The sequence below is a fragment of the Equus quagga genome, chromosome 4 (assembly GCF_021613505.1).
Source record: "Equus quagga isolate Etosha38 chromosome 4, UCLA_HA_Equagga_1.0, whole genome shotgun sequence".
NCBI lineage: Eukaryota > Metazoa > Chordata > Mammalia > Perissodactyla > Equidae > Equus > Equus quagga.
This window is the reverse complement of record NC_060270.1, coordinates 36,801,395-36,825,584: the sequence shown is the minus strand read 5'-3', so window position 1 is coordinate 36,825,584 and position 24,190 is coordinate 36,801,395. Positions and strand designations below refer to the sequence as shown.

The window sequence follows — 24,190 nt, the reverse complement described above, 5'->3', positions numbered from 1 at the left end:
GGTAGACTGGCCCTGCCCAGCAGTTCTCACTGGCAGACAACTTCAGACTGTTTTTGCCTTTGATTCTTCCCATTCTCTTCTTAAGCAGTAGTTGTTTTTTTCCCCACATCCAGGTTTTTTCCCCCATGAAGCTCCTATAGCAGCCTTCTGGAGAGTAGGGAAAATGAAGAAAGACAGTTATTTTGAGACAGAGACAGCTTGTATTATGTGTGTCATATCAGAATGTTTCTTTTTTTGCTCTTGCCCCAAAAACCTGAGTCAATAGGATCCTCAATCCTGTGTATATAGTTTATGCACATTTGATTTAACATTTATATATATTCAGTGAGTTGTTTTTGAGGGGGTAGCTTTTTATTTTTGTCAGCAGCATTTTTAAAGGAACAAATCATCTAATTGAATTCTTATGTATATTTCTCTATTTTCTTTATCCAATTTCTTTAAATTATCTTTGCTATGTAAATAATGTCCTCAGTAGAATTAATTGACCTACAAAGATATTGGTGGCATCTGTACATAGAAAGATTAGTTCTGGGGGAAGGGGGTTAATCCTTCAGAAGCAAATTGCTTCCCTGAATTGAGGCCAACAACTTGGGAGAGAAAGGATTTGCATCCCCTTCCAGTTCCCTTCTTTGGGACAGCTGCTGCATAAGCCCCGCGCCACCCCCTCTCCCTGCGTGCATTCCTGCTGGCCAGAAATTCTCCCAGGAGCTCTCCTGATATATTTACATCCAGATGCAGGTCTTTTGTGCACTGGGGATGCTTGAAGGATAATACAAAAGGACACTGATGGGTCTTGTGCAGCTATGAGCTGCATAAAGAATAAAGAGAACGTGCAAGTATATTTATATTCACAATATTTTCCTCAGTACGATTTTCTTGGTAATCTCAATTTAGCCTTTGTTAACATGTCCGGGAGCCTCTGAAATATATGGAGTATATGGTATGATTTTCTTGTAGCAAAAAGTACATAAAACGACACATTATATTTCTAAGTCTTAAATCAAGATAAAGTAAAAATTGAACATTGCCAAGAAAATGAGTATCTATGCCAAAGAACAAAACATAGATTATGGAAATGGTTATACATTGAATTTAAGTTGACTCTGTCACTGTTTCTGTGGATAATTTTGAAGGGACATCTTAAGATATTGACACTCAGTGTTGAAATAACATATTTCAAAATTAAAAATTAGAACATTATGTTTATGAACTTTGACATATAAAAATACATTCCTACTTCAGTGAGTGCCTGTCAGCTTGGCTAGGCTCACTACCAGATATTGAATCTTTGGTTAGTATTTTGCCAGCAGCTCAAGATTCAACCTTTTAAATCCTAACACATCATCTCCAAAAATAGACAGACAGACAGATAGGTAGGTAGGTAGATAGATAGATAGATAGATAGATAGATAGATAGATAGATAGATAGGTGATAGAAAGAAAATAGCCTACATGCATTTATTTCTTCTTTTGTTTATTCAATAATTCTTTATAATAAGATTGCCATCTGCTAAGTGTTGTGCTAGAGGTTGAAGTGGCTCAAAAGTATACTCACTTTTTTCAATCCAAACCTGTTCCTTCTCTTTTATTTTCTCTCCTAGCAAATGACATTATCCACTCATTTATTTCATTTAACAATTTACTGAGTAACAGCAGCTTACTAAGCACTGTGACAGGCATGGGAGATAAAATGGAGAATAAGATGGGGCCCTGCCTTGAGAGAATTTACATTCTAATGGAGAAAATGGACGAGTAAGCAGACAATTACAGTATAAGTGTCTTAAATAAATCCTGAGAGTGATGACAATTTTTTCGCCGTTCTTTACGCACTCCACCCCACCTTCTCAGCCACACCATACAGAACCAGTCATCAGAATCTGCCTCTTGGATATCTCTTCCCTGTGAGTCCTGCTCTCGTCTACCCCACACTGCTCTGGTTCAGGCGCTCAGCATCTCTCTCCTGGTCTCCTAACCAGCCTTCCTAATTTTTCTACTTCTATTTTCAAGCAGGCAAATAATGATAATGTTCTTCTTCCCCTTCTCAAAGTTCTTTCATTATCCAATGTAAAATCTAAACTCCTCATGGTGCACAAGGCCTGCCTCGTTCTGATTCAGGCGTATCTATCCAGTTTCATTTCCTTCCTTTCTCCCGCTTCTCTTTTCCCCTTTATTTCTCAGCAGTACTGAACTGTTTGTTCATAGGATACACTAAACATTGTCCATCTTCGCTTTGCATATGTGTTCCTCCCTCTTAGTCCACTTTGTTTTCTTAAAAGCAGTTTACCTGTATGTATTAAGAGCTCTCAAGTTATACATGTGTATTGATCCAGTAATTCCATTTTGGAAAATAGATTTTAAGGAAATACTGTGAAAGAAAAAAGTTAATATTAAAATATCCTTATTAGCATTTACAGAGTGAAAAAGCTATTTAAAAAGGAGGATGGAGCAGATGGCTAAATAAACAATACGGTTTGTTGTTGTTATTGCCACTAAGTTGATTCCTAGTGACCTGTGTAGAACAGAGTGGAGCCCTGCCCAGTCTTTTTACGCCATCCTCTCACCTTCCGGCACTACATCAGACAATGCTCTGCTGCTATTCAAAGGGTTTTCATGGCCAATTTTTTCAGAAGTGAGTGGCCAGGTTTTTCTTCCTAGTCTGTATTAGTCTGGAAGCTCCACTGAAACCTGTCCACCATGGGTGAGCCTGCTGGTATTTGCAATACCAGTGGCATAGCTTTCATGCATCACAGCAACACAGTGTGACAACTGACGGATGGATGGTACAGTTCCCTGACCAGGAAACAAACTCAGGCCGTGGTGGTGAGAGCACCGAATCTTAACCACTAGACCACCAGGGCTGGCTAAACGTTGAGGTGTCTGAGCATAATTGAATGCCAAACTGGCAAGCTTGGCAATCTGAGTGTAAAAATAATGCTAAACTCGAAAAATACTAACATTACATAGTGTACACACATACTATTAGTGTGTATGATTGAATGGTTGCTAAGAGGATATGGAGAGATGTAGATATCTTATTGTTCACTATATTCTTTGTCCCCATAGATTTGCTTAAGTTAATAATAAAAATGAGAGCAATTGTTAGTAGTTTAGAAGGGTCTGCTCTTTGCTTTTAAAACTTCTGAAACAATGAAGACTGCCGTGTAAGAGCAATATATTAAAGTTTCAAAAAATGTGCTTCATTTATATTTAAAGAAGTCTTTCCAAATACCCATATTTTTCTATTTACAATGAAAAGGACACATTTCAAGATCCTTGTGGCTTTTAAAATCCTACCCTTTCTTCTGTTCTATTTATGTTACTGTTTTTTTATTCTTTGGCCTTGTTTTTGGTTTCTTTTTTGGTTTTCTACTTTTTTTATTCCTTCTCTGGGTTTAATTGAGCTTTTTATGTGATTCTATTTTTTCTCCTCTCTTAGTATATCAATTATATGTACATTTTTAAATATTTTAGTGGCTGCCCTTCAATTTGCAATACACAATTATAAGTAATACAAGTCTAATTACAAATAACACTATAGTACTTCTTGGATAGTACAAGTGCCTTATAACAGAGGATTCTTAATTCCTCCCCTCATGTCCCGTATGACATTCTGTCATTTATTTCACTTATCCATAAGCTATAATCACTGAATACATTGTTACTATTATTCTTTTGGGCAAACTCTTTTCTGTTAGATCAGTTCAAAATAGGAAAAATAAAAGATTTTATTTTAGCTTCATTTATTCCTTCTCTAACACTCTTTCTTTATGTAGATCCAAATTTCTAACTTATATCATTTTCCTTCTTTCTAAAGAACTTCTAACATTTCTTGAAAGGCAGATCTACTGATGACATACTCCCCCAGTTTTTGTTTGTCTGAGGGAATAGTTCTTTTTCACTCTTGAAGGAGAATTTTGTTGGATACAGAGCTCTGGGTTGGTGATTTTTTTCTTTCAACACTTTAAGTATTTCACTCCATTCTCTTCTTGTTTGCATAGTTTAGGAAGAGAAGTCTGATGTAATTCTCTCCCTTGCTCCTCTATACGTAAAGGTTTTCTTTTCCCTCTGACTTTCAAGATTTTCTCTTTGTTTTTGATTTTCTGCAGTTCAAATATGATATGTGTAGGTGTGGATTTTTCGGTATCCTACTAGGTATTTTCTGGGCTTTCTGGATTGGTGGTTTAGGATGTGTCATTAATTTGGGGAAATTCTCAGTCATTATTGCTTCAAATATTTCTTCTGTCCCTTTTTCTCTTTCTTCTCCTTATGGTATTACCACTATGTGTATGTTACACCTTTTATATTTGTCTCACAGTTCTTGGATCTTCTGTTCTCGTTTATTTTCCCTGAGTCTTTTTTTCTGTTTGTATTTTAGTTTTGGAAGTTTCCATTGACATAGCTTGAAACTCACTTATTCTTCCCTCTGCTGTGGCCATGCTGCTGATGAGTCCATGAAAGGTTTCTTCATTTCTTTTAGTGTTTTTAATGTCTAGCATTTTCTTTTGTTTCTGTCTTAGAGTTTGCATTTCTCTGCTTACTTTACCCTTGTGTTCTTACATGTCACTTTTTCCATTAAAGCCCTTTGCATGTTAATTATAATTGCTTTAAATTCCCATCTGATAAATCCAACATCTCTCCCATATTTGAGTCTGGTTCTGATACTTGCTAGATCTCGTCAAACTGTATTTTTTGTCTTTTAGTATGTCTTGTAATTTTTTATTGAAAGCTAGACATGATATACTGCATAAAAGGAACTGAGGTAAACAGACCTTTGTTGTGAAGTTTTCTGTTTATCTGGCTAGGTGTTAAGCTGTGTTTACTGTTTGCTATAGCTGTAGGTGTCTGAGGCTGAAGTTTCCTCAAATGTCCTCGTTTTTGTCTCCCTGGTCATTCTCTGGGTTTCCCTAGAGACTTCTTCTAAAGTAAGATCTGAGATGTGTAGTTCTTTTCAGTTGTATTCCCATTACTGTACAGGAGCCCTACTGATGTGGTGGTGAGGTGTGGTGGGAGGGGAGGCATTCTATAGTCTTGTGATTAGTGTTCAGTCTTTAGTGAGCCTGTGCCCCGGGCAGTGACCTTCCCAAGTACTTCGTAGTACCTCTCCCTACCTCTAAGTGAAGCAGAAGGCTGGAGGGGCCTGGAGTTGAATATTTTCTTTCTCCCACATGGAAAGCTACAAGGGGCTGGAGTTGGTTATTCCTCTTCCCCCAGCTTGGTTAAGCTTTAGTAAAACCCCAGTCAGTTAGGTTCTGGTAAACTAGTTTCCCTTGAGGGCAGTTGTATTTGTTTATTAGGGCTGCCTTCACAAAGCATCACAAGCTGTATGGCTTAAATGACAGAAATTTATTGTCTCAGTTCTGGGAGCTTGAAGTCCAAGATCAGGTTTGGCAGAGTTGATTCCTTAGAGGGCTGTGAGAAAGAATCTGTTCTGTGTCTCTGCTCTAGCTTCTGGTGGTTTGCTGGCAATCTTCGATATTCCTTAGCTTGTAGAAGCATCACCCTGATTTGAGCCTTCATCTTCACATGGTGTTGTTCCTGTGCGTATGTTTGTGTCCAAATTTCCCCTTCTTTTGAGGGCACTGGTCATATTGAAGTAGGGGCCCACCCTACTGTAGCGTAACCTTATCCTAACTTAACTAATTCTATCTGCAAAGACCCTATTTCCAAATAAATACACATTGTGAGGTACTAGAAGTTAGAACCCTAACATGTGAATTTGGGGGGACATAATTCAGTCCATAATAGCAGGCCTTGTTAAGAAGAACAAAATTCTCTGGGTATATTTCAAAATGGCCGCTTTTCCCCACCCCACTGCTAGAAGCATGATGGGATTTTTCTCTCATCTTCACAGTGAGAACCTGGTGGGCCTCCTGGAGGTAAAACTCATGAAAGTGAGGGAACTTCCCCCGAAGACTTGGCCCCCCTGGAATTTTTAACTCTCAGGTTTCCACACTGAACCTCCAGCAGTTCGTCAATTACGGTTTAATTAAGTTTAACCCAGTACTGTCTCCAGTAGCAGTGGTTTCTGCTCCAGTAAGCTGTGGTTTTTATATCTGCTGTCTGTCTCTTTCTAATTTGGGTGGTGGCAGTTTGCCCTGTGACCTCAATACTCAGATGGATCCAGGAAGGATTGTTGATTTTCAGTTTGTTCGGCTTTTTTCCTCTGAGGACGGAAGTGTTAACTTTCAATGTCTTTACATGCCAGACCAGAAACCAGAAGTCTTTGTTCTCTATATGTTCAGAATTATATGTGGATATCATAATAGATTTATAGTAGTCTGACCCAGCTTCAGTTCAAAATCTGTTTCTGGAAACTGTTTAAAGAATGTCTCTGTGGTGAGGTCACAGAACTGCCGCTCTTCCATCTCTTCCAATTCCATCTATCACTTGAGGCAGAGAATGACATCGGGTTTCTCACCTAAACCTGAAAGTGCACCAGTTTAAGTATTATGGGGAGATGCCAGGACCTGCGTCTTTCCAGTCTTTTTCTACTTGGGTCACATTAAGACAATCTTTCCTAATAGGATTGCTAGCAGATTTTAGTGATGAGAGCTTTGCATTGGGAAGAAAATATACATTACAGGTAACTGCAGTTTTCTTCTTATTAGTGTTATGAATAGTGGAACTTTGGAAAATTTGTTTTAGCTATGCTATGAGTTTTTAACTGAAATCTATACAGCGTTGGAATGATCCAAAACTTGATAAGATTATGGAGCTAAATTATTTTTTCTGCCCCTAAAGTCATTGGGCTCGTATTTCTGTTAGCTTATAAAGCCGTTCTTCCTGCTTATGTAGGAGAACATTCAAAACAGTATACTTTTTTATGAATATCAGAGAGAAAACAAAATTTCTTTTAAGATTTAAAGGAGGACATTTGGACACTTGATTATTAATCAAACTCTGGAGATGGAAAGTGGCCAAATCCCCTACAGATCTGTCTTCGATCTGCTGTTACATCATTTGGTGCAGCAGAATCTTTGCTGTTAGACAAATGGTACACTTGTCTGCTTTGGTCTGTGCCTCGTAAAAGTTTATAAGGGATTGTGGCTCTTCCTGTGTGAGGGGTACTGACAGCTGTGCACAGTGTAATGGGTCATCATGGAGCTCAGAGAGACCAAAGCATGCTACTGCGCTCCTTCTTCCCACAGGACGGGTTTCCATCTAAGCCAGTTGCCTGTCCAGTTTGTGGAACATTGTAACTATGTTAAAGTTTCATATAAATTTTGTAGGTACTGTCTTTGCTACTTATAATAACCACATCTGAAGTATTTTTCAGGCAGATTGGCATGCTCATTCATGTTTTGTTCAGTTGACACAGGATTACATTGTGGCATCTTTAACATGGAATGTATATGGAGGGCTAAAAGTTCAGCTGAGCAGCCTTGTGAAGCAGCTTGCTTTGAATTAAAACTATATGGAAAATAATTTACTCTTGTGTGTTGTGAGTGATATATCTGAGTTCTCAGTCTAAAAGGTACCAAGTAGTCGTTAGTATGCCACCACCTCTAAGGACTGGATCTGTGGGAATAAGGAGAGAATTCAAGTAGTCAGGATTTAGGCTAAGCTGAGGTGACCCTAGTTGTCAAAACAAGTTACTGAGGGAAATTGTGAAATCCTCTTCCTTGGAAATCTAGAAGAGTAGTCTAGACTATTTTTGTGTGGTATTTAGAATGAGGAGGAAGGACTCAACCAGACTTTTTTCATTCCTGCACAGCTTTTATTTTCTCTGGCAAATATTTTGAAATCAGCATTTAAATTTTAGAATCAATTTAATGTAATTTTTTCAAAACTGGTAGTTCATCCTTCCCCAGAAATGGCCTAATGTGCAAGATTATAATTTTAAATTATTTTCACAACCTAAGTAAGAATAGATATTTTCTTCAACCTGAATTTTGGGGTGTGGTTGGTATGTATGTGTTGTGTATTTCACAAGGCAGACAAATGCTTTCTTTTAAAGCTGACAAGATAAAGCCTTGTAAAATTCTCCGTTTTATATATACTTAAATGTTTATATCTTTTAAGTCAATGCTGTTATTAAAATAGAAATTCCCAAAGAGTAGGTATGCTTTAGGTCTAAAATATGTAATTTTGACAGCCATTAAAGTTAGCAGTGGGTATATGGCAAAGTAGGCAGCTCATAGAAGACTAACAGAAATAGCTTTGGGAAATGGATATAACAAATTGTATTTATATGCAAGACTGATAGCAGTCAGAAATGGGTGTAAATTCATTAATGCTACAGTTTATTTATTAAAGGTTTGGTTATGTTGATGTTGCCCGATCATTTCCCAGCACACATATTATTTCGCTCCCAGATGAACGCATCAAAATCTATTCATCTGGGTGATTTGCTTGGTTTGATGCATATTCACATCTTCAGTACTTGTAAAGAGTTTTGTCAATAAATGTTCTGGAAGTAATTAAATACTCTGATTCATTGGCACATGCTTATGTCTAATCTTAATTTGTTCCATAGCCTTGCATTTATAAGACATATTAGCGGAAGTCTGGTGTAGATAAAATGTTAACACCACTTACAATATGGCAGAGACATCTGGAAAGTACACTGGCTCACCTTAATGTCGAGAAACATTTGTTAGCATTCTCTTTCTCTTTTACCTAATAGTGTTCTGTTGAGACACAACCTTGATCCTACGTACAGAACTATCATTTCCCTGGGTTTATCATGTGCGTCTTCTGCTTTCTCCATGTAGAACTTTCTGACAGGATTTATTCCTAGCTTTACCTGACTTTATAGCCCTAGTCCTTGTAATTTTCACCCCTCTATCCTATATTTCGTTCCCTCTGTTTGCATGCAATCCGGTACACTATTTCCAGTCAGTTCACTTCGGTTCAATGTATGTTTACTGAGCACCTATTTATTATGTGCCAAGACTATGCTAATACTGGGGAAATAACAATGAACCAACACGGTCTTTGCTTTCCCAGTTTATAGTGTAATTAAACAGATAATTTTCAGATTATATAATAAGAACTAAGGTAGTGGTCCCCATAGGGCATAACCAGTCACTTAACAAAATTCCACATTAAAGGCAGTTGTGAAATTTAAAAAAAAATTGAAAATTCGATATTTGGGATTGACAGTTAATTTGAAGAGATAGTGAATTAGCCCATCAGCAAGTATTGAAAGCATCGAGCAGTAGAACTTACTGAGCTCATCACCCAACCTCTAGTCAAGAGTGAGTGTCACCAAGCTCTTCATTTAGGAAGGATTACCCATATGTAAATATAATTCCTTCTTCTGTAACTGAAGTCTCTTACTAGTAAAAATAAGAGGGCTCTTTACCATCATTTATAGAATATTTAGAAGCCCAGATCCTTCTCTCTGGAGTCCAGAGATTCCCACCTATGGCTCTTGGTGTGCTGTGCGTGGGCTCCAGGTGTTCTTAGAGACTGACCCCCTCGGGTCGTGGGGTGGTTCTTGAGGCACCTAGAGTGCCCTGTCATCAATCTTATTTTACTCTGATGGGCCATACAAATATTGTTGCTTTCTCTGTGCCACAATATGAGAAAAGCTGGCAAGTGTTGCTTTAGACAATCTGCCTTAACCTTTCTTCAGAAGGTCAGTTTCCCAAGCAGTCATTTTGTGTCTTATTAACCCTATTTCAATTCTTTATATAAGGAGCTTCAGTTGAGGAATTCCGAAGAGAAGATAGGACTTTCAGTAGGAACTGATTTGTTTTGAAACAAGAGAGAAGATGATTCTTAGGTCTCCCGTGAACAACAGTTGATTTTCTAAATAGTTCATTTTGACCACCCGTAGTTGAGTGTCCTCCATGATACAGCTAATCCTCTACTTCCACAGCTTCTGTGTGGGCACTATGACTAGTGAACTTGGTGAATAGCTGGCAGACAAGGCAAATGAACCCATAAATGTTGTGTATCCTACTATTCATCCAATTTTTTGTTTTAACAACACCCAAATAGTTAGCCATTACTACATGCAAGACACTGTTGTAGGCTTTGAGAATTCATTAGTGAGAAGATACCTCATGCCTGCCCTCCGAGTTTATAGTCTTGTAGAGAAGATAGATAATTAAAAAGTAATTACATTATGGTGCGTTTGGTGCTGCGAGGGAAGGACAGCGGGGAGTGCTGGTGAGACTGGAAGATGGTTTGTTATGTACAGGTACTCAGGGATCAAATCGTTTAAACTGAATTGGGTCGATCTTTGTTTCTTTTAGAGCAACAGTGTGTCTTTTGGTGTTATTCAGAGGCACCTTCATGGAATATTATTTCCTTAATTGTTGAGTGTAAACTGAGAAATACTGTGATTTAGAGTGCCTCTGACGTAACTTACTGCTAACCTAAGTAACAGGGAGACTTTTAATTCACAACTTTTCCTGACCAGAAGATAGTCTTGGTTTTAAGGTAACATTTTTTTTTTACCTGTAGCCTGAATTATAGATGTGAATAAATAATGCTACTCTCTTGCCTTTTATGCTTTCAGGGAAGGTATTCATGTAAATCAAGAATTGCTGCAAATATCTCCCTGTATTACAGAGCAGTTCATTGAGCTGCTCTGTCAGTTCAACCCGGACCAAGTTATAGAGACGCTGCAAGTCCTTGAGTGCTACCGCCTAGAGGAAACTATTCAGGTGAGACCAGTAGTGTAGTGGAGACAAGCGTGGGCTTTTCCTAATCAGTCACCATTTTACAGGGAGCAAGGGGAAACTCACACAGTGAACCACTTGCCTAAGCTGAAGCTCAAAGGTGGTAGCACCTAAGATTGAACCCAGACAGACTGGCTCCATGGCACATGCTCTTCATTGCCTCCCTATTTAGTAAAGTCAGAAACAGCACATGTCCGTCATTGTTGTTAATCAAGTTTCACAGCTATTCTGACCAACATGATAAGCCTAGAAAAAGGAATACAAGAAACATATTAAAAGGAGAAAACCAAGCTCTTGTTCGCAGGCACTGATGGTGAGATAGTCCTGCTGCGCCGTAAGACTGACTAGGCTGAAGGGAATTCAGTAGCCGTAGCACAGGCTCTGCTTTGGTTCTCTTCCCTTGTTTTCTCCTGTTTCCATATGAGAAGCTAGTACATTCCCCATTTAAAGTTTATTTTAGGGGCTGGCCTGGTGGCTGGCAGTGGTTAAGTTTGTGCACTCTACTTTGGTGGCCCAGGGTTCACAAGTTTGGATCCTGGGAGTGGACCTAGCGCTGCTTGCCAAGCCATGCTGTGGCAGCATCCCACATAAAATAGAGGAAGATTGGCATAGATGTTAGCTTAAAGCCAATCTTTCTCACAAAAAAAAGAAAAAAAAGAGATTTATTTTTAAACTACCATTATACCTCCTTTCCTTTGCTATCAATACTCATGAAACAGTAAGCTATATTTTTTATTATCCACTTCCTGAACTGCCCACACACTTTAAAATTTTTACATTATGAAATATTTCAAATATATTGAAATATGCAGAATATCAAATACCTATATACCCACCAACCCAATTTTATAGTTGTTAACATTTTGCCGTACTGGCTTCAGATCTTTGATGTTTTGTTGTTGGTTTGTTTTAAATAAAACATTTTTTTTTTACCTGTAGCCTGAATTATAGATGTGAATAAATAATATTCAATAAAGCACCTTTTATGCATCACATTCCCCTCTTCTCCCCTGAGGTCCCCACCAACCTCACGATGGGAAGTTTCTTCTTCCCATTCGTGTTTTTTATTTTTCCTATTTATGTGTTGATCTATAAAATACATGATACAGTCTTACGTGTTTTTGGAATTTTTATTAATGGTATCATAATACATATCTCATTGCAAATTTCTTTTTTCATTAAATGTTTTTTAAACCTATCATTTTTTATACATCTAGATCTAGTTCATTCATTTTAATGGTTGTATAATATTCTATTGAGTGAATATGCTACAGCTTATTTATTTCCCTATCGATAGGCATTCATATTGCTTCCAGTCTTTTACTTTATAAGCAACGCTACATTATACATCCGTGTCATATTTCCTTGTGTTTCCATGTGAGGTTTCTCTAAATAATACATCTGGAAGTGAAATTCTTGAAACAATAGAGTAGCTTAATTCTACTGATATTACCAAGTTGATTTTCTGTTTGTTTCTATTCTCATCATCAGTGTTTGATATTTGCTGTTTTTCCACATTCTCACTGATTACTAATATTTTTAGACTTCTTAATTTTTACCCGTGTGATGGATATCATTGATTACGTATGACATTGAGCATTATTCCATATATTTAATGACCCTTTTGATTTTCTTTTCTCTGAATTATCTATTCATATCATTTGCCCTTTTTTCTACTGAGGTTTTGCCCTTTGCTTGATTTCTGTTTCTTTCTCATTTCTGCATCTCTAATCCTTTGCTGATTTGGTGTGTTGGATATGCCTTCTTGCAGTCTTTTGTGGCATGTCTTTTAACTTGGTTTTTAGTGACTTCTATTTTATCAGTCTTTTCCTGTAAGGTTTAAACTTTTTTGTGTGTCTTATTTCCTTTCATAATTTTATGGCATAAAAGATATCCTCTTATATGAGTTATATAGTTTAGCTTTTTACATTTAGGCTTTTAATTCATCGGGAATTTATTTTTGTAAACAGATCATGAGAGATTTGTATATTTTTTTCCACATCCATAGCTAATGGCCCATGAGGCATTTTATTGTCTTTTCCTCACTGACTTATAATGCCACACCGCTGCGTACCAAACTCCCAAATATACGTAGATCTGTTTGTGGATTCTGTTGTGTTCCTTTGGTTATTTGTCTTTCCTTATACCCATACCACATATTTTAATTAATACAGCTTTACAATAAGGCTTATTATTTGAAATAAGAGTCTTCCCCCTTCATTCTTTCTCTTTAAAATTCTTTGGCTACTCTTGGCCTCTTACTATTCTACATCAACTTAGGAATCACATTATCAGGTTCTTTTAAAAAAAATTCTTCTGGGATTTTGATGAAAAAATACATTGAATTTGTAGATTAATTCAGGGAGATTGACATCTTCTGGTATTGAGTCTCCATATTCAGGAATACGGTTGTCTTTTCAAAAGATCTTTTATGCTGTTTGGTGAGATTTTATTACTTCTATATAATATTTTATATGAGATTCTTGCACACATTTTCTTAAATTTGTTCCTAGAAACTTATACTTTTTGTTAACATTGTGAAAGGAAATTTTTTGAAAATTTTTTATTGATTGCTGCTGCTATAGGTTAATAATTTTGGTGCATTGTTTTGTATCTGGTAACCAGGCTGAGTTCTTTTTTCATTCAACTAGTTTCTAGATTTTTTAATGACAAAGATATTTTATGAGAATAATGGTACTTTTGGGTTGTTTTCTTCCCAGTCTTATACTTTTTTCTGCCTCTTATCAGATGTCTAGGAGCTCTAGGATATTATTGAGTAGAAGCAGTGACAGTATGCATGCTTGCCTTGTTCCTGATTTAAAAACGAACGTGTCTAACATTTTACATTAAATATGGTGTTTATTATAGAATTTTAATAGATAATTTTTATTAAATTAAGAAAGTTCCATTCCCAGTTGTGTTTTGTTTTTGTTTTTGTCAAGACTGGGTGCTGCATTTTATCAGACTTTTTCTGCATTTATTGAGATGATCACATGTTTTTCTCCTTTAATCTCTTAACCTGTTAACATGTTATTTGGGCCTCTCTTTTTTCTTACTACTAAGAAAGTTTTATTCTACTTTATTAGTTTTTTCAAAAACTAATTTGGGGTTTGTTAAACTTCTCCATTGTTTCTCTGTTTCTTTTCTATGGCATTATTTTCTGTGTGTATTTTCTTTCTTTTGTCTTCTTAGCTTAATTGGTATGTCTTTTTCACTTAGTAGAAACTCTTAATTTATTAAATTTTATTAAGATCCCTCAAGTTGACGTGGAGTGTTTTCTTTGTCATTTTGTTCTAAATGTTGTGTGTATAATTTCACTTACCAATTTCCGGTTTATATTATTACTATTTATGTGTATGTGTTACTTTTTCTCCAATAGACCTTATTCAGATGTGTAACAATGTTTTAAATAGATCAGTGAAAAAAAATGGATGAACGTAGTCCAGTTAGAACTGCCAAATGGGCCACTATAAAACTAGAAGGCCAAATATTTGCATATTATACTGTAAAGTAGCGTACTACTAAGGTATGAATTCGTTATTTATTATCATGCAGTATTTTCATCCTTAATAGGATCTTCTCACTACACAGACAAGATTTGTGAACAAAAATCTCTATCTTTTCTTCTTTCCTAGATTACCCAGAAGTATCAACTTCATGAAGTCACTGCTTATCTATTAGAAAAGAAAGGAGATATTCATGGTGCCTTCTTAATAATGCTAAAGGTAACATTTTACTCTGTTTGCTTTGTCATGTTTCTGTGTATCCCTCTATCAATTCATCAGTCCATCTTTTTTAGTTGAGATATAATTGACATATAACAGTGTGTAAGTTTTCATCAATCCATCTTAATTTCTTATGTTTCAAAGTAAGTTGCAGACAATAGTGCATTTTACCTCAATATTTTTATCATGCATGTCATTGACTAGAGTTCAATATTTCTTTCTGGGTTTTTTTAAGGTAAAATGCACATACAACAAAGTTCACAAGTCTTGTGTACCATTTAATGAGTTTTGACAAGTGCATACACCTGTATGTATAGCCCTAGTTCCTAACAAGACAGAGAACATTACCTTCACCCCAGAAAGTTCTCTTATACTTCTTCATAGTCTGTTCTCAATCCCATCCCCCCAGAGGTAACCACTCTTCTGATTTTTTTCATCGTGGATTAGTTTTGCTTGTTCTGTTCATTCATGTTAATGGAATTGTACAGTAGGTACTCTTGTGTAATTCTTCTTTCCTTCAGCATAATGTTTTTGAGATTTATCTATGTTATTTCATGTATCACTAGTTTGTTCCTTTTATTGCTGAGTCACTTAATTGTATGAATATAGCACAGGTTATCCATTCTCATGTTGATTGATGTCTGGGCTATTTCTAGTCTTTGGCTATTATGAATAAAGCTACTGTGATCACTCCTGTACACAAATGTTTTTATTTCCCTGGAGTCAATACCAAGGAGTGGAATTGCTGGGTCACAGGATAGGTATAGGTTTAGTTTTATAAAAGGTTATCAGATCTCCTTCCAAAGTGGTTATACCACTTTACATCCCACCAATAGTGTATGAAAGTTGCTCCACATTCTCAGCAACAGTTGGTGTTCTATCAATTTTTCAAAGAATTTTTTTCCGTTTTTTTAGTTGTTATAAAATATGCATATCATAAAATTTACCATTTCAGTGGCATTAAGCATATTCACATTGTTGTGCAATTATCACCATCATCCATCTCCAGAACTTTTTCAACTTCCCAAACTGTAACTCTATACCCATTAGACGGTTACTCCCCATTCCTACCTCCCTGCTCCTGGCAACCACCATTCTACTTTCTGATTCTTTGACTTTGTTTACTCTATGTACCTCATATTCATGGAGTCATACAGTGTTTTTTTGTGTGTGTCTAGCTTATTACACTTAGTATAATATCTTCAAGATTTATCCATGTTTAACACGTGTCAGAATTTTATTCCTTTTTAAAGCTGAATAATGTTCCATTTTATGTATTATATTGCATTTTATTTATTCATCCATTGATGGACACTTGGGTTACTCCCACCTTTTAACTATTGTGAATAATGCTGCTATGAACATGGATGTACAAATATCTTTTCGAGACCCTGCTTTAATTTCTTCTGGGTATATATCTAGAAAGAGAATTGCTGGATTAAATGGTAATTCTGTTAATTTTTGAGGGATTGCCATACTGTTTTCTATGGTGGCTGCGCCATTTTGCATTCCCACCAGCAGTGCACAGGGGCTTCAGTTTCTCCACATCCTCACCCACACTTCTTATTTTCTGTTTTCTTGATAGTAGCCATCCTAATGGCTGCGAAGTGTTATATCTGTTTTTTAAATATTATCATCTAGCTAGGAATAGATTAGGGATGTCCTTTTTATGTCAAAAACTACTCCATATTAGCTTCTAGGTTTTTTATAGCCATATAAATGTAAAGCAGGCCAGGAAGAATATGCTACAAAGGCTTTGTGTAGGCTCTTAACCTCTTTTAATCTGTAAGTTACCCCTACATCCATTTTTTTCCTTGTAATTTATTTGTTGATAGCATGAACCTGGTTTTAAAGGCTAAGTAAAAGTATTCCTGGCATGGATGGAGGGAAGTGAAGCAAGAAATCCTCACAGGGAATAAGGCCATCATTTGCAAAGACATGGGAATACAAAGAAATATGAACTGCTAGGAGAGCAGCCAGCAGCTTTACTAGAGCTCAACTATCAATACACAGGTCAGGTTAGAAACAAAGGCTAAGTCCAGATTTGGAAAGATTTTGTAGAACATGCTAAAGAATTAGGACTGATTCTGTTGTCACACAGGATCAGCTAAAGGTTTTTAAGCAAGGAACTGGCATAATGTTGTTGTTTCATAAAGACTGCTCTGATCACTGTAGGAAGATCTGGGGGGGAGGGTGTGCAGAGAAGTGCGAGGTAAAAACTCAAAACAGAGCATCTGTGAGGCTGTTGAGTAGTACAGCTATGAATCAGTGAGGGCTTAAGCTTGGTGTGGCAGTGGCGGTGGAGTGAGAAGAAGAGGTGGATTTGAGAACTATTGATCATTTCTATATGGTGTGGAATAAATGAGAGGTATGGTGATTCTATGATTTTTAGGTTAACATTGACCTATATGGGACCTAAAGAAAAAGAGCAAATTTTGCGTAAAAGGGATGTGTTATGGTCAGTTTCAATGTATATTAAGACACCTTTGGAATATCAGTTAAGGGTATCTAAGGGTCTAGAATGTAGTACAATAGTGGACACTACCACTGCATATTTGTGAGATGTCACACTCAAGGCTGTCCTATAGGGATAGATTTACATGTCCTTTTTTATTCCCACCCACCTCTTTTTCTCATAACCCACTATGAATTTTATTCCCTTATCCAAAGCATAGATAAATCCTAGTCCTCATTACTGTGCTTAAAGAATGTCAGTGATGACTGTGTGGTAGTGCAACAGAAGCAGAAGTGGGCCGAATAAGTGATACGTGATATTTTGGGTCCCTTCCGATACTGCTAGCTCTGCTTTCTGTGTACACAAGAATGCTCTTCTGAATGATAGTAAGAAACCATTCTTAATAACCTTGTTGTTTCTTGAGGATTTTTCTTTAACATATGTTAATTCAAATATGTGGTGGATTAGAAATACAAAGTGTTCCTTTTACCCCTGCATTCTTTTTTACCTCCTAGAGACTACAGAGCAAACTTCAAGAGATAACACATCAAGAAGAAAGTAAGATCTTGGGTATAATTTACAATTTTTTCTCCAAGGGATCCCATGTTGTAAAAGTTGTTGTCTAATAAACTGCATTTATTGAGTAATAATTAGATTCATCTGCATAATTACTGTTTATCCACTTTAACATTGATCTTAATTTTAGCTCATTTTCAAGGGCTCTTAGTAGGAAATTGTATAAGCCATTGTGGCTTTGTGATGCAAATTGTCAGTGGAGGTCAGTATAAAATTAGGCACTTTTTGCTGCTATTGATTATTCTTTTGGTTATATTTCTGTACTGTTTTTGGGTTATATATAAATGAGATGCATAACTAATGTCATAAAAGTTACTATAATGTGCTGAGCAACAGCAAGTCAGAGCTTCTAATCAGTAAATAGCCAGTGTTTCTGTACTGAATTTATATAATTTTAGCACAAAGTGGTAAAACTTGACAGTTAAGAATCTTGAATGGCTTTGTCATGGGTAGATATATAATTCTCATTATTTTCCTTAACACTTAATATATATTTATTGTTTTCAATTGTGGAAAAGTATACGTAACACAAAATTTACCATTTTAAGTGTACAGTTCAGTGACATTAAGTACATTCACATTGTTGTGCAATTACCACCACCGTCTACGGAACATTTTCAACTTCCCAAACTGAAACTGTGCAGCCATTAGACAATCTCTCCTCATTCCCTCCTCCTTCCTCAGCTCCTGACACCCACCATTCTACTTTGTGACTCTATGAATTTGACTCCCTACTCTAAGTACCTCATATATGCGGAATCATGGTATTTGTCCTTTTGTGTCTGGCTTATTGCCTTAGCATAATGTTTTCAAGATTTATCCACGTTCTAGCATGTGTCAGAATTTCATTCCTTTTTAAGGCTGAATAATATTCCCTTTTACTTATATACTGCATTTTGTTTGTCCATTCATCTGCCAGTGGGCACTTGGGTTGCTTCCACCTTTTGAGTCTTGTGAATAATACTGCTCTGAACATGAATGTACAAGTATCTTTTCAAGACCCTGCTTTTATTTTTTCTGGGTATATACCCAGAAGTGAAATTGCTGGATTAAATGGTAATTCTGTTTTTAATTCTTTGGGAAGCCACCATATTGTTTTCCATAGTGACCATATCATTTTACATTCCCACCAGCAAGGCACAAGGGTTCCAGTTTCTCCACATCCTTACCACACTTATTTTCTCTTTTCTTGTTAATAGCCATCCTAATGGGTGTGAAGTCATGTCTCATTGTGCTTTTGATTTGCCTTTACCTAATGATTAGTGATGTTGAGCATCCTTTTCATGTTCTTATTGGTCATTTTTATGTCTTCTTTGGAGAAATGTCTATTCAAGTCCTTTGCCCTCTTTTGTTTTGGATTATTTTTGTATTACTTGACTATTTTCAAAATAGCCCTCCCAAAGTTCAAAGAATCACTTGAAAGGTGATTGTTAGATTGTCCTACCTCTTTAACACACCAGCACATTTCTTGAACCGCTTGGCCCACACATTTCCCTAAACACTTTTACCCTGATTTTGTGTAGATTACTTGCTTATCTGTATTTTTTGATGGTTAGGACCTAGGTGATAGGTATTATACTGAATCTTTTTGGAACTTCAGTAAACACGTGATTGACTTTTCCATATTTAGCTCAACTAAACATTTAGCTATTATTTTTGTACTGTTGCTATGGGTTCAGTCAATTTAACTTTGTTAGATTTGTTGCATTTATGGTATTTTTCTTTTTGTTATAAGAATAATTTTTGCAGACATGAAAGATTGAGGGAAAAATAAGAAGAATGTTTCCCCTAAACCACAACAATGATTTGCAAGTGGTATGTCTAGGGAAGCCAGTACGTTGAATTCCAATGAAGATAAATTTCTCAGTAATAGTCTTACATCTACCATTTATTTTCAGCTTCAGTTTTTTTCAGTATGCTTAAGAATTTTGGAAGATTTGCTAATTGCAAGATAATGTGCTAGTTCCTTTGGGTTATAATATACATAGATGGCTAAAACACAGTCCTTACCCAAAGAACTACAGTCTTGTGAAGGAGACAGACATGTAAATAAAAATATCTAATGCTGGTAGAATCAAGTATTATAAAAGAGATACAGTGAGAGTGGCAAAGGATGTGGAAAAGTGGGGAACTGTTTGTAACTGATGAATCAGATACTTTTGTGGAAGAGGTGACCTTTGAAGTAGGACTGGAATGACGAATAGGAGTTTGATAGGCAAAAGCAAGAAAGGCCTCTAGGCTGAAAACATGAACATGAAAGTTCCTGGCTAGTAACCTGAAGGAGTGAGAAATAATCCAGTGATGCAAGAGCACAGGGTGAGAAGATGAGCCAGAGTGTTTACCATGTTTACTTACATTCTGTTCTTTTTTTAAAGAATTTTTTATTTTATCTTTTTCCTTTTTCTCCCCAAAGCCCCCCGGTACATAGTTGTATATTCTTCATTGTGGGTCCTTCTAGTTGTGGCATCTGGGACGCTGCCTCAGCGTGGTTTGATGAGCAGTGTCATGTCCGCGCCCAGGATTCGAACCAACGAAACACTGGGCCGCCTGCAGCGGAGCACGCAAACTCAACCACTCGGCCATGGGGCCAGCTCCCTTACATTCTGTTTTTAAAAATTAGAAGTCTTTGATGGTTTTGTGGATGGGACAGATGTGTTTGGACTCGTACTTGAGAAAACTCTAGTGACAGTATAAAAGGGAATGAGAAAGGCAAGATTTGGAAGTCAGAAGTTTAATTAAGAGGCTGTTGCAGTGCAAATGAAGTAATGAAGAGCTCCACCAGCATAAAAGTAGTGGGCTTATGAGAGTAAGGAAGTAGAATCAACAAAATTGGCAGTTTATTTGAATATGTGGGTGAAGGAGAGGGAAGCATCAAAGATAGTGAAGATTCACAAACTGGTTGACGTAAAGACGATGGTTCCCTTAACTTAGTTTGGAAATTTAGGGGAAGGAACAGATGTGAAGCGAGAAAGATGAGTAGGTTTTTTCACATATAAGGTTCAAGGTTCTTGCAGGACATCCATGCAGAGAGAGATTCCTAGAGTCTGTCGAAAATTCAACCTGCAGATTATGAAAGGCCTGAGGGCCAGAGGTGTGTACTTGAAAGTAAAGCAATGTCATGAGAGTTGAAACCATAAGAGTGGCTGAAATTATTGAAAAAGGAAGAGGAAAAGGCCTAAGATAGTATCTTGGAGGAATTACTTACATTTAAGAAATAGGTGGAGGAAGAAATGGTAGAGCAAGAAACGTGAAAGATAATCTCTCTACTAACTAATCCCCAAACAGATGATTGAGAATTTTCCATAGCTAAAGAATATTAAAATGCTAAGTATGATGTGCTTTGAATGTCCTGTGAATGTCAAACATTTATATGGAAAACCCCCATTGCACAGAGTTATCTGTTTTTTAACTGCTAAACCTCTGTATCAGGTCTTATAGATGATTCTATAATAGAAAACTAAAGCTATGCAAGGAAAAAATAGTTTAATTTTTTATAGAAACTCTGGGATTATCAGTAATGTATCCTTAAGTGATGTGAACAATTTTTTCTGAATCTAGATACTAAAGAGGATTCCTCGTTGAAGGATGTTGAAGATACCATGGTAGAGACAATTGCCCTTTGCCAGAGAAATTCACATAATTTGAACCAGCAGCAGCGAGAGGTAGGAGAATGACTACATAGGTACTTAAAAGTCTGTTCTGGTCTGAAACTAGGAATTAATTCTATTTCCACTGCCCTCTCAGCTACCTGAGTTTAATTCAACTGGATTTTAATCACTGTTTAGTGCTCCCAGGAGTCTAAGACTCCTAAAGTTATTATAGGAGTGCTGTCTTCTTTGTTCTCACAAAAGGCTTTATATTCCTAGATTTGGCTGTGCTGCAAAAGTTAGGTGTGTGAATAACTAGATGTCCTCGTTCTCTTTGGACTGAGATTTTGTGTATTCCGTCTAGTGGTACTGTGGATGTGTCATCATTTATCATCTCTTCCGTTCCCTGTGGATGAAAGTGAGCTTTAAGAACCTGAGGAAAACCCTCAAGGGATACAGAGAAAGCTGGAAAAAGGTCAAAGAAGGCTGTGATATAGTAGTTCTCAACCTTGGCTGCATATTAGAGTCACCTGGAGAGCTTTGAAAAATCCCAGCATTCAGACTGCACCCCAAATCAATTAAATTAAAGTCTCTGGGGCTGGGACCCAGTCGTCAGTATGTTTTAAAGCTTCCCACATGCTTTTGCTGTGCAGCCAACGTTGGAACCACTGCTGTAACAGATTCCAGACTGCAAAAAGGGAGAACACAAAACTGAAGGCAGTATAGTTGAGTGCCTGGTGCAGGTAGGAGTTACAGCAGTGAAGCAGAAACTAAGGGGGCGAGATGTGACTTGACTAAATTCTGTAGTAGCAGCATTATATGGCCATAACTCCTCTGTGCCTGCCCCTCCAGGCTCTGGCCTTCTTCCAGTGCCTGGGTTTCTGAAATGAGAAGCAGGGTAAATTTTTTATGTATAGTTTTAGCCATACATGTTACAGTGAAAATAATAAACTTGGTGTGTTTTCTGTTCTTATGAGATGGGTAAATTTCTCCTTTATGTTTTTGTCAAGGATTTTTTAAGGTCATAAATTTTGAAGACCCTTTAGAATATAAATCATATGTAACAGACACATTTACCTAATAGATGTGATTTTTTTCTTTATTAAAAAACTTTTTTGTGTAAAATGATACATCCTGTCATTTTTAAAAATCCTGCAATACAGAAAGTTACACAGAAGGATGTTTTAAAAAAAATTACCCTGTATCCATCCTGTCATACAGAAATAACCATCATTATCATTTTGTGAATATCATTTTAGATATTTTTTATCTGCCTAGGTTGGCATAATTTTAGAAAAATTGGTTCAAATAATGCCTGCTTTTAAAAATAAATATAGTATTTAATCTTGTTTGGCTGCATGCCCAGTTGGGTAAGGAGTGCAAGAGAGGTTGCAGAGACTGAAGAAAAGACCTGGAGATGGCAGGCAAGACATATGGGTTTATTAGGAGTTACATACAGGGAATGTCCAGTGGCGGCCAGCTGGATGGAAGTGTGCACCCACTACCTTCCCCTGAGGGAAGCTTGCCTAAGTAGGCAGAGGAACAAAGGCTGTGTGCTAGCCGAGAGGCATTGTCCTTGTATGACCTGCATTCCAAGGACCAGAGCTCCCCACAGGGGGCCTCTGTGTTCCTTCAGACCGCAGTGGTCTTTGTGCTAACTATCCCACGAGAAACAGCTGGGTTGGCCAAGCCCAGGAGTGTTATCATCATGAGTGCTGGCACGCAGCCCAGACAAGGGGCTGTAAGGACACATGGTCTTAAAGGGCACACGGGCTAGTGTGCCTACAAATCTCGTTTAGGAAGGTTATGTTAAAACTGAGGAATTTCTGAGTTACAAATAAATATTTCTTCACCATACTATCTCGCTTAATAAATCTCACTGAAGTTAAAAAAAAATCTGAATAACTGTAATAGATTGGAATTATGTTTATAATTACATTTCAATTTTATAATATCTATGATGCCAAGCCAATAAGGAAACTTGCATGAACTTCTACTTGCTCCAATCTCTCTTCTCCATTCCTCTTAATTTTAATTACTTATGTTATTCTACCTCATTAAGGTTAATAACACATTCCTTTCTGTATCCATAATTCCCATAGTTGTTTAATCTCTATTTAGGTGGTTGTGGGCTTTACACCAGTCTTTTTGCCATGACTTTGCCATTCCTCAGTTTTTATTTTCATTTGTCTTTTGGTTAGCTGGCTATATTTGGACATGGTTATATTTTGGTAGAAAAACACAAAAGGGTAGAATTGTTAAAACTATGTTTATACATATTTAATACCAAGCCTTTTTTTATTTTTCTACCTTCCATCTCTTCTCTAATATCTATTTGATACTCTTCCTTTTTCTCATGGAAAATTTAAGGAAAAAATGACAGTTGTGATTTATAAATAGAGCCATTTAGGTTCACATAAGCCGAAATAGGTCTAGATTCACATATATTAGTAGTAGAATTAGATATAAAATCCATGCCTCCAGAACTCCAGGGATTATTCTGATTATATTTGAACTCAGTATCTCTTAATCAGAGATAGGGACAAGGCTTTCTTCGATGTGACAAAGGAAAATTTATTCTATCTTTTTTTGGTCAAAAAAAAATATGTCTGAGTTGGAAATTGTCTTAATAAAGATATTAGATGTTAGACTTCTTTCTATCCTTTGAAATTTTCACTTCTCTAAGATTATTACACCATTTACTGGTTGCATATAAGAGAAGTCTGTCTCCCTCTCTTAGACATAAACACACACACACACACCCCTCCTGCCACTCTACACCTCCCCCAACAACTAACTAGTTCTGCTTCCTTTCTGAACAAGTTTCATAACAACAAAAAAAATTTGAATGATGGTTTTTATGTAAATACTATTTTTGTGAAAATGCTAGACTGATTTTATATAATACCACACAGTAAGTTTGGGAGGTGGTTGATTGCCTTTTTTCTCTTTGTTTTTGTTTTGTTTTATAGAGAGTGAGAACAAGAGCTATTGTCACAGACCCTAAACTAACTAGAAAATTTGAAGTATCCAAAAGCTTGAAAATGAACTGTCTCTAATATTTCTTTTCAAAAGTTTCATCAGAAGATTTAATAATATGTAGTATTTCCTTAAAGTTAGACCACAGGAAGTTGGGTTGTCAGTCCTTTCCCAAGTAGAATCGGGACCTGTCCTGCCTTTTTTTATCTGTCTATTTATGCTGCTACCCCAGGG

At 36.7% G+C, this 24,190-nt stretch overlaps 1 protein-coding gene across 2 annotated transcripts in view; it reads left to right on the top strand.

Annotated features, from left to right (window-relative positions):
* The window catches only part of VPS8 (VPS8 subunit of CORVET complex), a 233,285-nt gene that overhangs the window by 142,423 nt on the left and 66,672 nt on the right, over positions 1–24,190 (top strand). For both annotated transcript variants that reach the window (XM_046658305.1, XM_046658304.1), the window contains 4 exons: positions 10,472–10,619; positions 14,270–14,359; positions 17,330–17,372; positions 20,949–21,052. In XM_046658305.1, the coding sequence (XP_046514261.1) occupies positions 10,472–10,619; positions 14,270–14,359; positions 17,330–17,372; positions 20,949–21,052 (385 nt within the window). The remainder of the gene's footprint in view (positions 1–10,471; positions 10,620–14,269; positions 14,360–17,329; positions 17,373–20,948; positions 21,053–24,190) is intronic.